This window comes from Melanotaenia boesemani, chromosome 7 (assembly GCF_017639745.1).
Source record: "Melanotaenia boesemani isolate fMelBoe1 chromosome 7, fMelBoe1.pri, whole genome shotgun sequence".
NCBI classification, from domain to species: Eukaryota; Metazoa; Chordata; class Actinopteri; order Atheriniformes; family Melanotaeniidae; genus Melanotaenia; species Melanotaenia boesemani.
The window spans coordinates 10,760,539-10,779,997 of NC_055688.1; the positions used below are offsets into that span (position 1 = coordinate 10,760,539).

General features: G+C 38.8%; 1 protein-coding gene across 2 annotated transcripts; it reads left to right on the forward strand.

Moving 5' to 3' along the window:
* Positions 1 to 1,473: 1,473 nt before the first annotated feature.
* Positions 1,474 to 19,435, forward strand: elp1 (elongator acetyltransferase complex subunit 1). 2 transcript variants are annotated; one of them, XM_041990003.1, is made up of 36 exons: positions 1,474 to 1,582; positions 2,191 to 2,378; positions 2,459 to 2,611; positions 2,794 to 2,875; positions 4,119 to 4,199; positions 4,332 to 4,417; positions 4,564 to 4,754; positions 4,897 to 5,020; positions 5,145 to 5,238; positions 5,434 to 5,664; positions 5,745 to 5,915; positions 9,491 to 9,569; positions 9,715 to 9,870; positions 9,994 to 10,100; positions 10,374 to 10,477; positions 10,579 to 10,632; positions 10,715 to 10,820; positions 11,198 to 11,313; positions 11,441 to 11,514; positions 12,237 to 12,315; positions 12,753 to 12,832; positions 12,921 to 13,058; positions 13,327 to 13,412; positions 13,516 to 13,664; positions 14,187 to 14,310; positions 14,498 to 14,595; positions 14,679 to 14,880; positions 14,988 to 15,049; positions 15,126 to 15,188; positions 15,336 to 15,396; positions 15,539 to 15,652; positions 16,894 to 16,993; positions 17,081 to 17,208; positions 17,653 to 17,804; positions 18,344 to 18,419; positions 19,235 to 19,435. In XM_041990003.1, exons 2-36 carry the CDS (start codon positions 2,229 to 2,231, stop codon positions 19,300 to 19,302), a joined length of 3,939 nt encoding a protein of 1,312 aa, XP_041845937.1. In that variant the 5' UTR covers positions 1,474 to 1,582; positions 2,191 to 2,228; the 3' UTR covers positions 19,303 to 19,435. The 2 variants fall into 2 exon arrangements, with proteins under 2 accessions (XP_041845937.1, XP_041845938.1); XM_041990004.1 differs by lacking the exon at positions 1,474 to 1,582 and adding an exon at positions 1,666 to 1,687.
* The last annotated feature ends 24 nt before the right edge of the window (positions 19,436 to 19,459 follow it).

A 19,459-nucleotide genomic window follows, 5' to 3' on the forward strand; every position in this document is an offset into this window, starting at 1 on the left:
ACAAAGAGAAAATTATTTTGGGCATGTAGTTACCTTGTCACGTGAAGGGAACCCACCAAAAACCACTTTATACTGCATAGAGGAAAGTAACTGAAACTAAAGTATCAATGTTATTACACTAGTATCAATATTATCAATATTTGTATTGATCCACTCACCCCTGGTTGAGATAGGGGCAACTGTTTGGGACTCTCCTACATTCAAAATGTTGCAGTGGCTGGAATTTTTCACAAAGCAGGTGGTGTAGTTTCACTTTTGGCTTTAGTATTTGCTAATAACTTGTAAAACCAATTCATTTAGTCTCAATAAACATAACACAAAACTTAAGGAAATTTGTGTTTAGTTGATTTGTCTATTTAATTCTTATAATAATATAACTGGTGTTGTATTACACATAGTTGGAAAGCCTTATTATTTACCTTTACAGTGAATAATATCTTGTAAAGATCATGCCTCTGTAGAATAATCAAATGAAAATGTGTCAGGGGGGAGCAAATATCTGACACAGAAGCCCCATTTTTCAGTTTTTGACTTCTCAGAGCCAGTTATATTAAGTACCTATGCATATGCACTCCGTCACGAGATAAATAAGTAACACTTGAAAATGCGTAAGAAATTACGCAAATATGATACTGAGTTGAAAATATGTATAAATGTAATTTTAAAGTCACAAATTATTCCCTACTATTGTTAGCATTAAGTCTAAACTTAAAGGTGAATTTATTGACTTTAGTTTTCTGTCTGATCTGTGCATATTCTCCCTTTGTCTGTGTGAATTTCCTATGCGTGTTTTCTTTCCCAGGACACAAACAACATGTGCATTAGCCTTTTTTAATTCTGAAATAACTGTAGGTATGACTGTGAGCACTGTTGGTCCTGTGATGGAGTGGAGACCTGTCCAAGATTATTCTCTCTCTTGCTCTGCTGGTTTAAGTACATAACAGAGAACAGATGGACGGACTGACTGCAGTGATGCATACAACAAAAAGTGTCTCTTATTTTTGACGGTGAAGTGTCCCAGGCTCTGGCCTTTGGTGTGCATTATGCTCCTGCCCTGGAATTACTCTCTCTGACATCATGGCAATTTTCAAATTACATAGCCTGAAATCAGATATGTTGAGAGTCATGCAAAAACATCATCTAACAACTATGGCAATTTGCATTTTTTATTTGCTGTAAACCAAATGCAGTACAGTAAGCTGTTGCAGTCTAACAGAATATACATAGGATAAATGAGCATCAAACTCGGTTTCGTTTAATCTTTGAATTCCTGTAATTCTTCAGTCCTCTTACTTTTATTCGTCAAAAAAAGAAGGATGACAGCTGAATGTTATATGATAAATTTTCATATAACTACGGCAAAAGTTTGCAAAAGGAGCTCTGCTCTGAGAATTCCCACGTTTGAGTTATTTTATGCATCAGTGTAAATTTACTCCACGTCTTCGGGGGGCGACACCGCCGCGTCTTCACGTAATTACGTCAGAGGTCGAAGGGCATGAGGCTGACAGCGCCACATGTATATTGTTGTGTTGTTGATGTTGGATACCAAGGAAGTTATATTGCTTTAAGTTCAGTCTTCACGGTGGGTTTCTAACGTGGTCTGGTAATTATATGAAGTTTATCAGCCGTCATGTCTTCTATGGCAGATTTAATTTAGCTGGTAAACATCACGTTGCTTGGTTTAAGGGTAAGCTAGCTAAGTCCAGTTCCATTTTCGGACATCCTGTCGTTAATGGTTTATTGTGGGTTTTATAAACAATGTGCTATTTAAAACGGTTTTCTAACGAGAATGGTACACTTGAATGCGCTGTTTTTCGCTTGTGACTGACTAATTTTTGTCATCGAGGCACAGTTAGCCTCTGAAATCCTGAAATATTTGAGGACCTGGATGTGAAAAGTTCTCGGACTTTAGAAAACGTGCAGCTTTTTAAAGCGTAAGCTCGCTGCTATCGGAAATACACCGAAAGTTTTGACATTATAATTGTGTGAAGTAAAAAAATATTACATTAGTGAAGTAAAGAAGACACTGATATTAATAGTATGTTTAGTTTATTTAGTGCAATGATAGCATTTAAAAGCAGTTAAATGCTGCTGCAGCTATGCACCTCTATGGTACTGCTATAAATATGTTAATGAGTTTTCTCTGTCAGATTTTTCAGTACTGAACCTGTTACACTCATGCTGTCACAGGTCGTCTCAGGACTTAGGGTAAAGACCACTGCGGTGAAATGAGGAATCTGAAGCTGCTGAGGAGCCTTCAGAGCTCAGAGCTGCAGGGTCCAGGCTCCCCTCAGTGTTTGTCTGTTCGTGCAGACACTGGTTCACTACTGATCGCCTCCCAATACTCCATCACAGAGTATGACCCCCGCACTGGCCAGGTGCAGTACTTGTTCCTCTGCGTTTGCAGGCAGTGTACTCTAGCAGCACTAACTGAACTTTCCTGTGGTTTCCTGTTTAGGTTGTGAACGAGGCCTCATTGACGGCAGACGGTTACCTCCCAGAGGATGGCACCGGGGTGGTGGTTGGACTACAGGATCTGGCTGAACTTGAATCTGCATGTTTGGCCACAGCAGGCGGTGATGTTGTTCTCTTTAACCTCAACACCTGGCAGGTTGGTAATGATGAAGCATTAGAAAGTTGTTTTTTTCAAAACCCCTTTATTGTAAAATGCCGTTTAATCTGAGTGAAGCATTGGTTTTAAGATCAAGTTAGTGTTGAGTCATGTTAACATTCAGGGAAAAGGAAAGGCATTGTGTGTATGAGAGTACTCATTAAAAGTTATATTCTTCTTAGTTGGAGTGTGTCGGCAGTGTTGACAGCGGTCTTACCTCGATGAGCTGGAGTCCCGATGAAGAGCTTGTCGTTCTTACTACTGGTAAGAAAAACACGTTTTTCATGACAAACATATTTAGACGAAGATTAAATGAAAAAAAAAAACTTGCACCAGTCGTTAAGTAATGTAATAGCAAGAGAGCCTTGACACCAAAAGCAGGTAAATTATAGTGTTTTAGTTCTTTCAGTCAAGTGGCACATACACATTTACTCATACATTATTATCCTTTTTTGTTTTGGGGATGATATCTAATCCACAACCAACATCAGGGCCAAACTAAGTCTTTTCACAAGCATTACAGTCTACCCAGTAAAACAAGAAAACAAAACAAAAGCAAATCACAGTTGCAAAGACAAGTCCTCAGTTGGCAAACTGCTCAAATCTACCACAGCTGCACTGAATGGATTTCAGAATCACAGTCAAACAGCTGAGGAGTCACTGGGATTGGTTGGACAACAGATCATCCAGCCACTTGCAAACAGGGAGCTGCACAGCAAACCCATCCAGTTAATCACCTGTTTGTAACCATGCACATAATCTTAATAACTAAAGCAAACAACCACCACCACCAAATTAGTTTATATAACTTTAAAAAAAAAATAAAAGAAGAATTTTCGTTTTAGAAGTATTTAACTCTTTTGCTGTAATAACAGCCTCAAGTCGTGAAGGAATCATCTTAGAAACTAAGTGTGCGTTGTTTTTGGTCTGGTGGATGTTCTTTTGTTCTTTTTGACAGAAACGTTCAAGCTTAATCAAGCTGGATGGAGGTCAGTAGTGCTGGGCTGTTTTAGCATATTTCCACTGTTGCGTTTTGGTTTTAATTCAAGATTCTGGCCATGTCCAAATTCACTTCTGAATTTTCTTGGTGGCATCCTTTTGGTTATAAAAAAAAGATTCATTCTGCACTTCGTTGCATTTACTTTTCCCTCCACCCTCCCAGTCTCCTGGTCTCCACTTTGCACACAGTGATGCTGTTATCACCATATTTGACTGTAGCTTTTTGCTGCCTGATTTCTTTAACATATGCCAAATGCTTACATCAGATCAGAGGACTGTTTACTCCACTTTCTGACTTGTTTTTTTACCTTTTATATGGACAAGCATGCGCCTTCCTAAATATGTGAACTCAGTCACTTACGGTTGGACATGCTATGTTGCAGAAGCATCTTTATGACTGCTGGGAGAAGTAAGATGCACCGGAGCTCAGCAGAAAGCACCATCACAAAGGGTTTAAATACTAAAGCTGAACATATTAATCAGTGTTACAAATAATTTGTGTTCACAGGTCAGGAAACAATCATAATGATGACCAAAGACTTTGAGCCAATCACTGAGGTGGGAATTCATCAGGATGATTTTGGAGAAGGTATGATGCCTTCAAATGAACTTAGTTTAGATGAGTTATTCCTTGCATGAGTTGCAGAAGCCACAGAAATACATTTGATGTGAATATTTTATTTTTCGCTGAATTTATGTGCTCATCCACTTAACTTTTCAGGGAAGTTTGTGACAGTGGGCTGGGGGAAGAAGGAGACTCAGTTTCACGGCTCAGAGGGGAAGCAGGCAGCGCAAAGGAAGATCCAGGTCAGTGAGGATGTTCTCAAGCAGCAGAGCTGGTTTTTAAACGAAGCAACCAAAAAAACAAAAAAGAAATCCTAATCTTTTTAAGATTTAACTGAATGTCTGTGAAATGTGAAAATATTCTGGATGCGTTGAATGTTTGTTCTCAGGAGGTGCAGCCTGCTGTAGCGTGGGACGACCGGCGGCCGCGGGTCACATGGCGAGGAGATGGTCAGCTTTTTGCTGTCAGTGCCATCTGTGCTCAGAGTGGAGCCAGAAAGGTCCGGGTCTGGAACAGAGAAGGTGTCCTGCAGGCCACCAGCGAACCCATTAACGGCCTGGAGCAGGCACTCTGCTGGAAGTAAGAGCTCTGCCAAAAATGTTTCACTTTAACTTCAGTAAAATACATAAAACCTCAGTAAATAAAAACTTTGCCTTGATTCTGGCTAATACGTGAATATGAGAGTTTTGAAGTAATTTTAAAGCTCGACATGCTGTTTCAGACCGTCAGGAAGCCTGATAGCGAGCACTCAGCGTCACCCCAACAAACACAGTGTGGTGTTCCTGGAGAAGAACGGGCTGCTGCATGGAGACTTCACCCTGCCGTTCAGTAAAGACCAAACAAAGGTAAGTTCACACTATATTCCTGGGTGTCTTTTTCTCTTGATTCAAAACAGAAATACATTTAGTAGGTCAGCAGCTTATGATCCAGAACATAGCGTTATCAGATTATAATGCTGTGTATGTGCAGGTGAAGGAGCTGCTGTGGAACAATGATTCCACAGTTTTAGCTGTGTGGTTGGAGGACATGACTGCTGGGGAGGATGGACAGATCAGCAGTTACAGTAAGCACAGAAAAAAATCATTCTGGTGTTTAACAACATTAACTATAACTATGTGCCATATAATAAGCTAAATGAAAAGCAAAAAAAGGATGCAGAAAGCAGAAATGTATTATCATTTTCCTTATAATAATTAATAAATGTGTTAATGAATCAGTGGAATAAAAACTGGGCTGAATTTCCCTTTAATTTCTGCAGTCCAGCTGTGGACGGTGGGGAACTACCACTGGTACCTGAAACAGAGCTTGGGCTTTGGCAGAGACCCTCAGAAAGCTCCGGTGTGTATCTGCTGGGACCCTGAGCGCCCCCTTCGGCTTCATGTGGTGAACCGCAGCTGGACCAGTACAAGCTACGACTGGGGCTGGACAACTGAGCGGAGTCCCGGACTGGACGCCAGTGACAACGCTAACGTGGCTGTAATAGATGGAGGTGAGGACCAATAAGATGAGAGATCACTGAACTGTAGAATTTCTCCTGCATGACGTTAATATCTGTCCAACTCCTCTCAGAAAAAATCCTGGTAACGACGTTCCGGCAGTGTGTGGTTCCCCCTCCCATGTGTTCATTCGAGCTCCAGTTGAAGTCTCCTGTCAACCAGGTGACTTTCCTGTGTCGGCCTCAGGGAACCAATCAGCTCGCAGCATTCACTGCTAACGGACAGATCTCGGTCTTCGGCCAAAGTAAGTATTGAACGTTGTTTTTCAGCATAAATGTGGGAAAAATTAAATTAGAACGATGTTTTTAATTTTCTTATAAGGAAGGACTGAACCTACTAAAACCAATATTAATACAACATTTATAACTTGAAGTCAAAGATAACTAATTCAATATTAATGCTTAAAAATAAATCATTGACAACATAATCTGACAGTTAATGTTTCTGCAAAAATTTTCATCATTATCATTTTATCTTGTGTTAATACCACAATTTAATTGACATTTAATTCTAAATTCAATTTATTTATTCACTAATTTCTTATTCATTTCTTTGTAAAGGCTATTCTTCCATCCATGAATTTATGTTTCTCTTCATTATAACTCTTTCTTTACGTGTTTATTTCTCCATTTTAGTTTTATTTATTTTACATTTTCATGAATTTGAATATATCTAGAAATGTAGTTATTTCTGTTATATTGTTTTTCTGAACAAAAACAAACGATGGTAAAATGGTACATTTATATATAAATTAATAAATGATTAAATCAATAAAAACATTTTTATCAAAAATATGTTTCATATAAAGTAAATTTAATAATGTTAAATAGATGATTGTAAATTAAAGCAAGGATAGTGATTAATTTAATGTTTTATAGTTAAACCAAAGCCTATTTTATACATTATTATTGTAATAGTTAAGTCCATATATACTTATTTACCAAGCTTTTTATTTATTTCTGTATCAATCTTTGTTTTTTGCAGTTTAGTTCCTCTCATCACTCTCTTGTTTTAGTTTGTGTCATTGACTCTGAAACATTCCCATTAGTAGTCATGGTGACTATTAAAATCTGACTGACATCCTATTGGGATCGGGTGGCTGTGGAGGTTATTGGAGTCCAGTGAACTCATTCGCATGTTCTAGAAAGCAGGTGGAGATGATCTGAGCTTTGTGACATGGTGCTGGAAGCAGCATCAGACGATGCTACATTGTGGTCATAATGGGATGGACATGGTCAGCAACAATACTCAGGTAGGCTGTGGTGGTTAAACCAGGCCACGTTGGTACTAAATGGGCCCAAAGTGTGCCAAGAAAATACTCCCCACACCATTACACCACCATCCCGACTGATACAGGGCACCAGAGATTCATTCGGCCAGGCAATGTGTTACCGGTGTTTTCCATCTTCTATTGTCCAGTTTGATGAGTCTCTGTGAATCCTAGCCTCAGTTTCCTGGTCTTAGCTGCTGTAGTCCATCTTCTTCAAGACTGGATGTGTAGTGTGTTCAGATGGTATTTATATAATTTGTTGTAACCAGTGGCTATTTGTGTTCGTGTTGTTTCTCTCATCTACAACCTGTCTCCCCACTCTTCTCTGACCTCTGACATCAACAAGGTATTCTACTCGAGACAGCTTCTTCTCAGACCAGCACATCTGGCACCAAAAACTATGCTATGGTCAAAGTCATTTAAATCTCCTTTCTTTCCCATTCTGATGCTCGGTTTGAGCTACTGCAGGTCATCCTGACCATGTCTACACGGCTAAATGCATTAAGTTGCTGCTGTGTGATTGGCTGATTTATTTCAGTTTTCAGTTATTCACACTCACACACATAGAGAAATACACAACACTTGATGTTTACATTTTTACAGTGGTTGGAATGTGAATGGATCTCCCAAAGGAAGCTACATAAAGCTTATAATAGGGGGCCCAGTTTTCAACAAATAAAAGGCAATGGACAGAGTGTGGATCAATTATTCTGTGGTTATATCAACTAAACAAGTAAACGTGCAACAGACCCACAAAAAATACAAAAAGTATTCAATTCCAGTAATAAAGTACATTAAATAATATTTATGGTCAAGACATAAGAAATCACCACAACACAGATACAAGTAATCTTGTATCTGTGTTAATAACATTTAATCTATAGACAAGTTCCCAATAAAATTAGGAATTTGCCCAAAAGTTGCAGTTTAAGTTTTTTCTTGGAGAGGGACGTAGACATTTTCAGTTTCTCATCAAGTTCATTCTAAATCTGCAGCCCCCTGCAAACAATGCTAAAGCTGGTAGATTTAAGTCTTTTCCCGGTAATTCGGCTTTTATTCTTTGTGGCATAGGTGTGTATAGGAAGGAAGATTAGAATGAGGTTGCGTGATTTATGGTTAAGATTATGAACAACCTGGTGTATTACACAAGCATTTAGAAGATAATTACACTCAACAAGCCTTAAGAGATTAAAATGATGAAAATGGGTCTTGTAGAAAAATTAAACTTGGACCATGACACGGCACAAATAACTTTCTATTGAAGGATTCACAGCGTGTTCAGGTGGGTTGAAAATGTGTTAGACCAGATGATATTGCAGTAGTGCATATGAGGCTCAGAGTTTTATTATAGTATGAGAAGTGCAAAGATGTGGAAGAAAATATATCAACTTAAAAAATAAAGCTGCATATTTAGATATTCTTTTTGTCAAGTCATTAATACATTTAAAATGTAGAAATGAATTAGGATCCCCAGGAATTTTGCGGAGCTGACCCTTGTAATTTCCTGTCCATTTATTATAAGACTAATTTGCTTTGCATCAGGTTTTCTATAAGAACGGAAAACAACATAGATTGTTTTTTTCTTTTTCTTTTTTTTTAAGAGAGCGTTTATTGCACCGAAGCCAAATGTGTATTTTTACAATCAGTTTATGATTTGTTCAATTTTATTTAGATTTTTATGGTCAAAAACAAAGCTTGTGTCATTTATTTAGATTTTTATGGTAAAAAACAAAGCTTGTGTCATTTATTTAGATTTTTTTGGTAAAAAACAAAGCTTGTGTCATCAGCAAATAATATTTCTTATAATACAGATGAGAAATTCAAAAAGTCCTAAAATGGAGCCCTGGGGGACCCCATGGCTGATGGGTTTATATGATGATCTGTGGTTATTTACTAGAACACATTGGTATCTTCCAGACAAATAACTATTAAACCAGTCTAGTACTAGGCCTCTGTTACCATAGTGTTGTAGTTTATTAATTAGGATGTTAAACTTGATGGTATCAAATGCTTTACATAAATCGAGGAAGATGCCAACACCATAGTTGCCTTGTTCAAGTGCATTATTGACCCTTTTGGCTAAATCAAGTACAGCCATCTCAGTCGTGTTTTTCTTTCTGAAGCCATATTGGGATGGGACTAAAATGTTTAGCTTGTTAAGATAGCATTTAAGTCTACTATAAACTACTCTTTCTAAAACCGTAGAGTAGGCAAAATGGACATTTGTGTTAAGCAGTTGAATATGTGCACTTAATAAAGTTGGTGTTAAGTGTATAAACATGATGCATTTGCTCTCTTGTAGTTTAATCTGTAATAAAAACTGAGATCAGATTAAAACGTAATCTAATCTAATTCAATAATAATAACAAAATATAAATAGTAACACTAATAACATCCCAGACTTAATTAGTGGAAGAAAACCAATGTGGTGCTTGAAAATTAAATGATGAGGTTCAGACTTTTTTATCGTGTTTGTCTTTTTTTCTTCTTTTTGGAGTTTTGTCTTGCATGGTTTTAAATTTAGCGTGCATATGTTTTTGTCATGACAGATTCAGGTGAGCAGGCTGACAAAATGACAGATGGGTTCAGGATCATGTCTCATCCACTCATGCTCCAAAAAACCTTCAGGTAACATAAAACCTCCTCCTGCTGCTCACTGTCTCCTCTTCTGTCTCATGCTCAGTTGCTTTAATAAATGTGTTCTCTCATTCAGCAGCTAACATGTGTTTCTGTCTCGTGGTTTATTTTACTTCTCTGTCCCATACCTCGTCAGTCTGGCTGCCCCTCAGGATGACCCTCTGGCCCTGCGGCAGCTGCTGTGGCTGCAGGATGAGCTGTTTGTAGCCGTCAGTTCCGGTCTGCTGCCGACCTCCTCCACCCTGCTGATGCTCCACCCTGTTCTGGATGCCAGGGACAAGCTGGCTGTCAGGTCAGCAACCTTAAAAATACCCTTCAGCCTTTTTTTTTTTTTAAGCTCATAAGTATATGAACTGGCTCAAGTCCTTCAAAATGATATGTAAATAAGTCTATCAATGCTGTTTTCATGCCTCAGGTCTCAGGTGGAAGTAGATGGTGTTGTGGTCAGCATGGTTCATAGCTCCCGGACCGGAACTGTTGCTCTGCAGCTCGAGGATGGACAGATCCGGAAACTGCTCTGGGGTCAGTAAACAAACAAAACTTCTTTGTTTCTGAATTATGTGCTAGATTTTTTTAGTGTTGGAGATGTTTCATTTTAAAACTGTCCGCCTAAAGTGTTTATTTACTCACTTATTCATAAACACATCATTCTGTAAGGAAACTTTCCAGAAAGTCTGCTTGAAATAATTTCATTTGCTTGGCATAAATTAAAGCAGACACCATTACCTTTCTGTGGAAGCATATACAATGTGTTTGTTTACAGAAGTTAATCTACTTTTTGACATTTCTGTGCAGATTGTCTTGAACCAACACTGGAAGACTGGCGTGACTCCAGCGGCTGTAGTATCGGCTTTCCCGTTTCCTGCATCCAGACAGCCCTCTGCAGCATCAGTGGAGAAGTAGGAACACATCAATGGAAAGGCACATGCTTGAATTTTTTTTCATTATCTTGTCCACAAGCCTGAATATCAATTTTTTTTTCAATGCCACATGTCTTTAGGAACATCTGCTTGGGCTCACGGACAGATCCCACCTGTATGCTGGAGACACAGAAGTAGGATGTCAGCATATTACTTTGTTCAACCAACCGGGCTTTTGGAAACATGTATATTGATTTAAGTTTGCTTATTCCTCAGCTGGCCTCTAACATCTGCTCCTTTGCTGTTTGTGATGACTTTCTCCTCATCACTACTCACTCTCACATCTGCCGCTGCCTCCAACTGAGCGCGCTCACAGTCAAAGGTGGGAGAGAAGCAATAAAGGCTGATGTAGAAGTCGGATAGATTGATGTCTAGGTAGATGGATGGATAAATAGATATATAACATTGACAAATCAACAAGATAACAAAAAAGAAAAAGTAAAATAAAATAAGATAGTTCAAGTGGACCAGGCAGATGTGCAAAAACAAAGAAAAGTCAAATGCAAGATAGAATTAAATAAAATTCAATAAAATAACAATGAACATAAACAGCAGTTGATGTTAAAGATGCTGCGAATGAGCAGCACAGCTTTACAGATGAAGTTAATATCAGAGTCACGCAGAGTCAGAGTTCATATCAGCTGTAACGGTGGTCTCTTTGCTGGTCAATGTTGGGGTGAATAACCTTTGACCTTTCAGGGCTGCAGGCAGCTTTGGCCTCTGACGGAGGTCAGAATGATGAGACGCTTCGGCGAGTGGAGAGAGGATCAAGGATCGTCACCGTGGTGCCTCAAGACACCAGGGTGATTCTACAGGTGTGCTAACCGCACACACTCTTACACTAACGCGCACACTGCTAGTTTCTTTTGTGGTAAAAAACACGATTCTCTCCAAATAAAACTTTCCATGGCTGCATATTTTCATCCTCATTTTTGTGTCTAGATGCCTCGTGGAAATCTGGAGACAATACATCACAGAGCACTGGTGTTGGCTCAGCTCAGGAAGTGGTTGGACAGGTGTGTTTTTGTTTTTTTTCCTTTTGCTTGTATTTAGTAGATATGTTGAAAATAGTTTTCATTTCAGTAACAGCTTGTTTATCCCGGCTAACACGGATCTTTATGTCATGCTTATTTTCTAAACATAGACTAGTAATATGTTATTGTATTCTCCTGCCGTCATGCAAATATCCAGAACAGAAACTAAATGGAGATTTTTTTAAAATGTAGGTACCCCTGCTCAACTAACCCAGTTTAATCATTTCCTTTCCAGTTGTAGTGGGTTTAACGTCTGTGCAACAAAACACAGAACTAGACTTACTAACTGTGCCAGCATGCAGAGATGGCTTTATATGGCATCCTCAGTTGTGTTAAACCACAATTTCTAATAAAAACTCCCTTCCCTGATAATTAGGAAAGTTTATTATTTTTGTCTGTACTCCGCCAGTCAGCCCACAGAGCAGGACTTCCAGCTTACTACAGACTCTTAAAACTGACCAGGCTCGTGTTGTCGTTGGTTTCAGAGCCTCCATGTGAGACGTAACACTTTGTAAATAGTTTTTCTGTTCCAATTTAGCTTGTGAACCCAGATGTTGTGTTCCCATCAATGCTGATATGAGTTTAAGATGATATATACCTCCAACTATGGCAGGTCTTCTATTTAAAAGGCAGTTGTTGGAAGGTTTTTTAGATCTAGGGTCAAAGATGCTGTAGTCTTATTTGCTTCATGTTGTTGTTGCCAGTTTGAGATTCAGAGAAGCTTTTGAGTGTATGAGGAAGCTGAGGATCAACCTGAACTTCATTTATGATCACAACCCAAAGGTATGTAAGATTTTATCATACAACTAATTAAAGAAATCATTTAGAGATGCTCTGTAGTGTGTAAACAAACAAAAGTCATGTTTATATCACACCAGATGTCACGTTCGTATGCCTCTTGAAAGAGATTTTTTCTCATTCAATATTTAGCTACATTTTTAATAGATTTTTTTTTCCTCAAATTATCCTTTTGTCCATGATAACTCCCTTTTGTAAACATGAGTTTTATATCAGTACTTTTAAGATTCAATAATTATTTTGATATTTTAAAGATATTAAAATAATATGAATATTTTACATAATTCAGCAGGAACTTGTCACCACAGACGACACAAATAATATACATAATTTACAAAAACCTAATTGTGGCATCAAATTTAAATTTAGTGGTACAAGACTGTCAATAAAGATAAATGTTTTCACCTATTCCTTCCCTGCAGGTTTTCCTGGAAAATGTAGGGACCTTCATCACACAACTTGACTCCATCAACCACATTAACCTCTTCCTCACTGAGCTCAAGTAAGACATGATCAGAGTTAAAGTTCTAAATCCTCACATCAGCAGAAATAACTGACCTTTAACAGCTGTTTTCTCCTGTGGTACCCAGAGAGGAGGACACGGCCACCAGCATGTACCCCCGTCCTGAGAGCAGCCCGATCCAGCTGCACTCTGCCTCCGGGCAAAAAAAGGTCGATGTCGTTTGCAATGCTTTACGGAACGCCATGGAGTCAATGGACCCAAACAAGTCAGTGCTATTTTTAATTTAATCAGTATTTATAATGTAGATGAATGGAATAAATTTAACTTTAATAATTAGTCAGCAGTTATTATCTTAAATGTAAACTAAAATGTTTCATCCAGCGGATTTTACCCAAGTCTTAACAGCTGAAAAGACAAGCTTCAGTTTTCATGACCTGAATCACCAAGAAGGTGTAAAGTTTTCGGGTTAGAAATGTGCAGGAACCGATTACATTAAGTATGACATTGAAATGTTCATTTTGTGCTCTGTCTAGGTTCTGTTTGTCCATACTGACTTCTCACGTGAAGAAGACAGTTCCAGAGCTGGAGATCGCTCTGCAGAAAGTCCACGAGCTTCGAGGTGAGAACTCCTCAGCAGCAAACACATCCACGCACACACAGTGGTGACAAGGTGAGAAGTTTTTTTCTTCCTGTTAACCCATCATGCATTTTTGTGTCTCCAGAAAACCCTCCACAAGCTCCAAGTGCTGTGAACGCTGAAGAGGCTTTGAAGTACCTGCTCTTCCTGGTCAATGTCAACGATCTTTACGAACACTCTCTGGGAACCTATGACTTTGACCTCGTTCTCATGGTAGCTGAGAAATCCCAGAAGGTACATGACGACTCAGGAAGATGTGACCTTGTGTTTTCCTCACTCAGCAAGAGAATATACCCACGTCGTGCTTCAGAGTCCCAAAACATTCTGTGCTACATAAAAATAGTAACTTTAAACAGTATTTATTCATATCCTTAAAAAGAGGTAATCTACATTTCTTTGTACATAACAAAAGTAAAAACTAAATTAAAAGAAAGCTGGTTTGAGTTTACCTGTCCTTGTCTACTAATGCTTTTACTTTTGTAAAGGTTTTATTGAAAAGAAGCATATAATTCAAACAGATACTGTAGAAATTGATGCTGATTCAGCATGTTTATGCTTGCAGCTGCTTACCAGATGATGACGGGGGCAGTTTTGATAAAAATTAATAAATAAAACACTTGATGTATCATTGATTTGGCTTAAAATGAACACCAGGATTTTCCTTTGTTTTTTTTTATCAGTAGATATAATAAAAGAAAGGTGCAGTTTGACAATGAATTAGTGTGTGTTCTGAGTTTTTATTCTAAATGCCTGCAGGACCCAAAAGAATACCTCCCTTTCTTAAACATGCTGAAGAGCCTGGAGCCAAACTACCAACGCTACACCATCGACAAGCACCTGAAACGATACAGGAAGGCCTTGGTCCATCTCAGCAAGTGTGGTCAGTTCATTCTGCCAGCTTTGTCTCATACACTGCTGAGCAACAATCTTTCAAAAACATTTAAACACTTTGCTTCAGTCTTGGTTATCTATAAATCATAGCAAATAACAAGTAAGTCAACTTACTGAGAATGAAGTTGCTAATTCAGGTTTAGTGTGACCTAATTTGTTCTGTTGTTTGAACTCAGGTGAGGAGCATTTTCCTGAAGCGCTACAGCTGGTAAAGGAGCAAAAACTCTACACCGAAGCTCTGCGACTGTATGCAGCAGAAAGTCCTCAGTACAAGGTGAAAACAAGCAGGAAAAACTCTCATGTTAGTCAGAGATGATGTACTTACTGCTCCCGAATTCTTTCCTTTCTTATCTCCAGTGTCTGAGCTGTGCATATGCAGACCACCTGGTGGAGCAGCAACAGGCAGAGCAGGCCGGCTTGTTGCTATGGCGATGTAGAGAGCCAGTGAGAGCGCTGCAGGCTTTCACCAGCAGCTCCAGTTGGAGAAACGCCATTTGTGTGGCACAGCAGATACCACTGCCACCCGACCAGTTATCTCTATTGGCCAGAGACCTGGCAGGTAATCACGACAACCAGTAGTCAGACTGACAGACAGACACTTGGTTTGATCCCAGTGTAGCTTTGTGGCATGTCGCTCCAATGAATGTTTGTTTCTCTTTCTTATAGAGAAGCTGATTGAACAGAGGCGGTACTCAGAGGCTGCTCTGCTGTTGGATCAGTACGCTAAAGTAAGACTGCTCCCGTTCACAGTCGCTAGTTCAGGTCTGATTATTGTCATTTAATTATTTTTCTTATTTCCAACAGGACTGCGAGGAAGCCATCTTGGCTCTGATCACTGGTGCAGTCTGGGAGGAAGCACTCAGATTGGTCAGTAAAAATGTAAAATAAGTTGTCAACTCCTTTTTCACCCTCATTGCTTTTAAACACGGACTGTGTGGTAGCAAATGTGGCATCAAACATCCTCACATTCATGTGTTGTAGTCTATTATAACAGATATTATGTTATTGCTTCAGATTTTCATGCACAACAGACAAGATATCACTGAAACCAACCTGAAACCTGCCCTGTTAGAAGGTAAGAACATTTCAGCCGTGGGAGGGCGTATCAAAAGAATAATGATTAATAAACAGAAAAATTGCATGCCAAGGAAATTATAGTGAAGCCTTTCTGAGTTATGTTGTCTTGTGATAAAGTTGTGTGTTTTGTTTTCCCTCAGCGGTCAACACTCAAACTGTCTTCCTGGAAGCTCAGGTAGCAACCTTCACACGGCACAGGACCCGACTGGCTTTAGTTCGTGAGCAGAAAGAGAAGGCTAGACTGGACATGCTTGGTGAGAATAAGTCATGTTTCTGCTTCACAGTAGATACAAAACTGGACACACCTCTGTTATAAAGCCAGATTTTAGTGATGTAAAAAAAACACATTAAGTCACTTTTTCACACCTTTAATGTGAGCTGGAGCTTTTACAATTCAATTAATTTATTAGCTAATTTATTAGCTAATTTATTAGCGGGGAAATGTGGAAAAAAATGGACTGTACAATAAGCTGGTTGTATGAGTGTGCACACCTTCAAACTAATACTCCCCAAAGCACTTTTTGATTAAATTAGTTGACTTTGATTTAGTTTGACTTTATCTTTATTGCAGACTCACTCCAAATCTGTCAGATTTCAAAGACTTGTGCATAGCCCTCTCCAGGTCATCCCACAGATTTTCTATTGGATCTGAGTTTTGGGTTGGCCATCGAAGAGCTTTAATTTTCTTCTGAAACCATTCTTTTGTTGATTTTGGACCAAAGTCCCTGGTATTTGTAAATGTTCACAATTCCCTCCACCATTTCAAAGGTTCTAATTCTAGGTGAATAAAAGCAACCCAACGCATGATACTGCCACCACCATGCTTTACCATTGGTATGGTGCTCTTAAGTTATATTAAGTGGGTGTTTTTTTTCCTCCTATTTGCTTGAAATGTACTTTTTGGAATTTAGACAAAATGTTCAGTTTTGACTTCATTATACCATAACACATTTTCCTCACATGATTTTGGGAGACATGATACATTTTTTAACAAATTGTAGCCAGGCTAGGAGGTTTTTCTTTGTATGAAAAGGCATAAGTCTTGCAGCCCTACCCCACAATCCAGGCATATAGAGAATATGGGAGATTGTTGTCACATTTAAAGCAGAGTCATTACTTTCAGAAATCCATACACGTTCTTCAATGATGCTGCATGTCTCTTGGCAACCTCCCTGACCAGTGTTTGTCTTGTCTTTTTATCAGCTCATCAGACCCCAGGTCCTGTTCCAATGTGTTTAACAGTATTTCATTCTGGTTTCATTTGTGTTAAATAGTCTGAAAATATTTTTTAACTACCTAAAATTTATTCATTTATATCCAAAACCTCTGCAGTTTGTCTTCTTGCCATGTTTCCATCAAGTTGGTCGGTTTCAGTGTGCAGTTTGTGTCACAGACGTCACCTCATGTCCAGTGTGTGGGATGTAGGAGCATCTACAGGCTTTCAGTTCTCATTCATCTCCAAGTAAAAACACTAACCTGCTCTCTTCCTCATCAGATGAAGATGGTCCAGACTGCCCTGATGCTGAGCTTTATTCTGAGGCTAGCAGTGTGATGACCAGTTCCAAATACTCCCAGAGCAACTCCCGCATCTCTTCGTAAGACATATAAATGTTTGCCTAACAGGGAAAAAAAAGAATAAAAATTATTCCTGTTTGTGGTTTGATTTACTGCTCTGCTGGCAGGAGGTCATCAAAGAACCGGCGGAAAGCAGAAAGAAAGAAGTTGAGTCTGAAGGAAGGAAGTCCGATGGAGGACAGAGCGCTGATGTACGCTCTCAGTGAGATCATCACCACTGTGGACAAGATGAGAGGTACAAACGGTGTTTGTCTAGATTGTCCTTTTAGAGTTGAATAAAAGAAAAAATGTAGGTATTAAAAACACTCTTCAGGGTCCAGCAGGTCCACATTTTTGGAGAAAAGACAGCTATCAGCTCGTTTTAAAAGGCACGTTATTAAAAACTAGTTTGAGGCTTAAGCTTGGCTGAGCTGAGGAAGATGAACAAAACAAAGGCTAAGGAAACTTTTAAAAAGAAGTTATTTAGCAGGATAGCTACTTGGTTTATTTATTGAAGACCAGTAAAGTCTTGTAGTAACGTTTCTTTATGTTGAGTTTGGAAGCTTTCACACAATAATAAAAGCATTTCCAGAAAACAGGAAAGAATTATGAGAAATTAGGTCTGATATTAGTTATTATTCCAAATATTAAAAAAATGACCTGTTCTTCATATCTAAAATCCTCCTTTCATCCACCACAGAGGAAATGCACAGCCTGCTGAAGGCCTTGGTGCTGTTCCAGTTTGATAAACAAGCAGAGAAGCTGCAGCTGGTCTATGAGGAAGCTCTGCAGATGATGGAGGCAGCTGTTCCCGAAGTGTGGCCTGAAGACCTGCAGAACATCCAAGCTCCTGTAAAAACAATATCTTATCACCGTAAAATGCCCTGTTCATAATTAAGATTTCAGTTTTCATATCATACACTTTTCATAATACAAAACTATCTGCTGGGTTGAGTATTAACTGAATAAATCAGTTTTCAGAGCAGTTTGTTTAAACTACACCTGTGGATATATTCTTAAGCTCTAAAAACTCCAGTTTCTTAAAAGATCCACCAAAGTGCCAACCTGTAAATGGTCATGGAAGAACCATGAACATTAAGACACCCAAGTTAAAACGTATAGTACGTCTGTTTGCATAAGTTTGTTTTTGCTTTGGTTGATCTGGTTCCTGATCAGATCCAGACAGCAAAGAACTACAAATCAGTATCCATCTTCTAAAACAGTCTGTTTCTTGTTTTCTGAATTTTCTTCATGCATTTAACAAGTACAAATTACAGCACTTACACAATTAATTCCTCCTAAAATTAACTTGGCATCAAGATAAATGCACTGATCATTCCTTCTACATCTAAATGATTTATTTCCTGCTGTCATTTTGTTGAACTCTGTAGCTCACCGGGCCAAACTCGACTGCAAACAGCATCATGGCTTCTTTCCAACAGCAGCAGAAACCTGCAGCTTTACAAGGTCAGTGCAATTCCTAGTCTTAAATGAGTGGTTCATCCTTTTTATCGCAACTTCACTTAAAAACTTCATTTCGCCATAAATGTTTAAGCTTCAGTATGATCTATGCTCATTGACCACTTTATTATGTACATTTTGCTAGCACTGGTTTGAACCCAATTTCACCTTCATAACTACCTTAACTCTCCATGGTGTAGATTCTACAAATGTAGGAAACATTCCTCAGAGGTTTTCTCCATATTGAGATGATAGTTTCACACAGTTGCTACAGACTTATAAGCTGCACATCCATGATGAGAATCTCCCGTTCTACCACATCCTAAAGGTGGTTATTTTTGAGGTACTCTTGCTTTTCTATCATCTCCAACCAGACTGCTCATTTTCTCTGACATCCACAAGGCATTTTGGTCCAGACAACTGCTGCTCACTGGATATTTTCTCTTTTTCAGACCACTCTCTGTAAATCAGTAGAGATGGTTGTGTGTGAAAATCCCGTTATCAGTTTCTGAAATACTTAGACCAGCCCATCTGCCAACATCAAGCATCCCACGTTAAGTCACTTAAATCCCTCTTTCGTCCTCATTCTGATGCTCAGTTTGAGACCATGTCTACATGAATAAATGCATTGGGTTGCAGCCTTGTGATTGGCTAGTTAGCCACTTAATCAACTCAACAGGTGTACCTAATAAAGTGGCTAGTTAGTGTAGACATGAGCAGACACTCAGAAATAGGCCGTGGTGATGTATTTAATGGAAATGTGATGATTTGGTGCACATGAGGAGGCATATTTATGATGGGTGTTTTTTTCCTCTGTGAAGATGCTGAGGTCCCAGCAGCCCCAAGGATGAGAAATGGCATCAAGTGGAAGCTCACTGTTCTTAAATAAACTGTAACCAAAGTAGTTTTTTTTTTTGTTTTTAAATTTCATTGTAAAGTAAAATGATGTAACTATGTAATAAAGATTTATGTCTCTAAACAAATCTGTTGTGATATCGTGTTGGTTTATTTCTCAAATTGGCAATTTATCTGCAACGTGTTTCCTC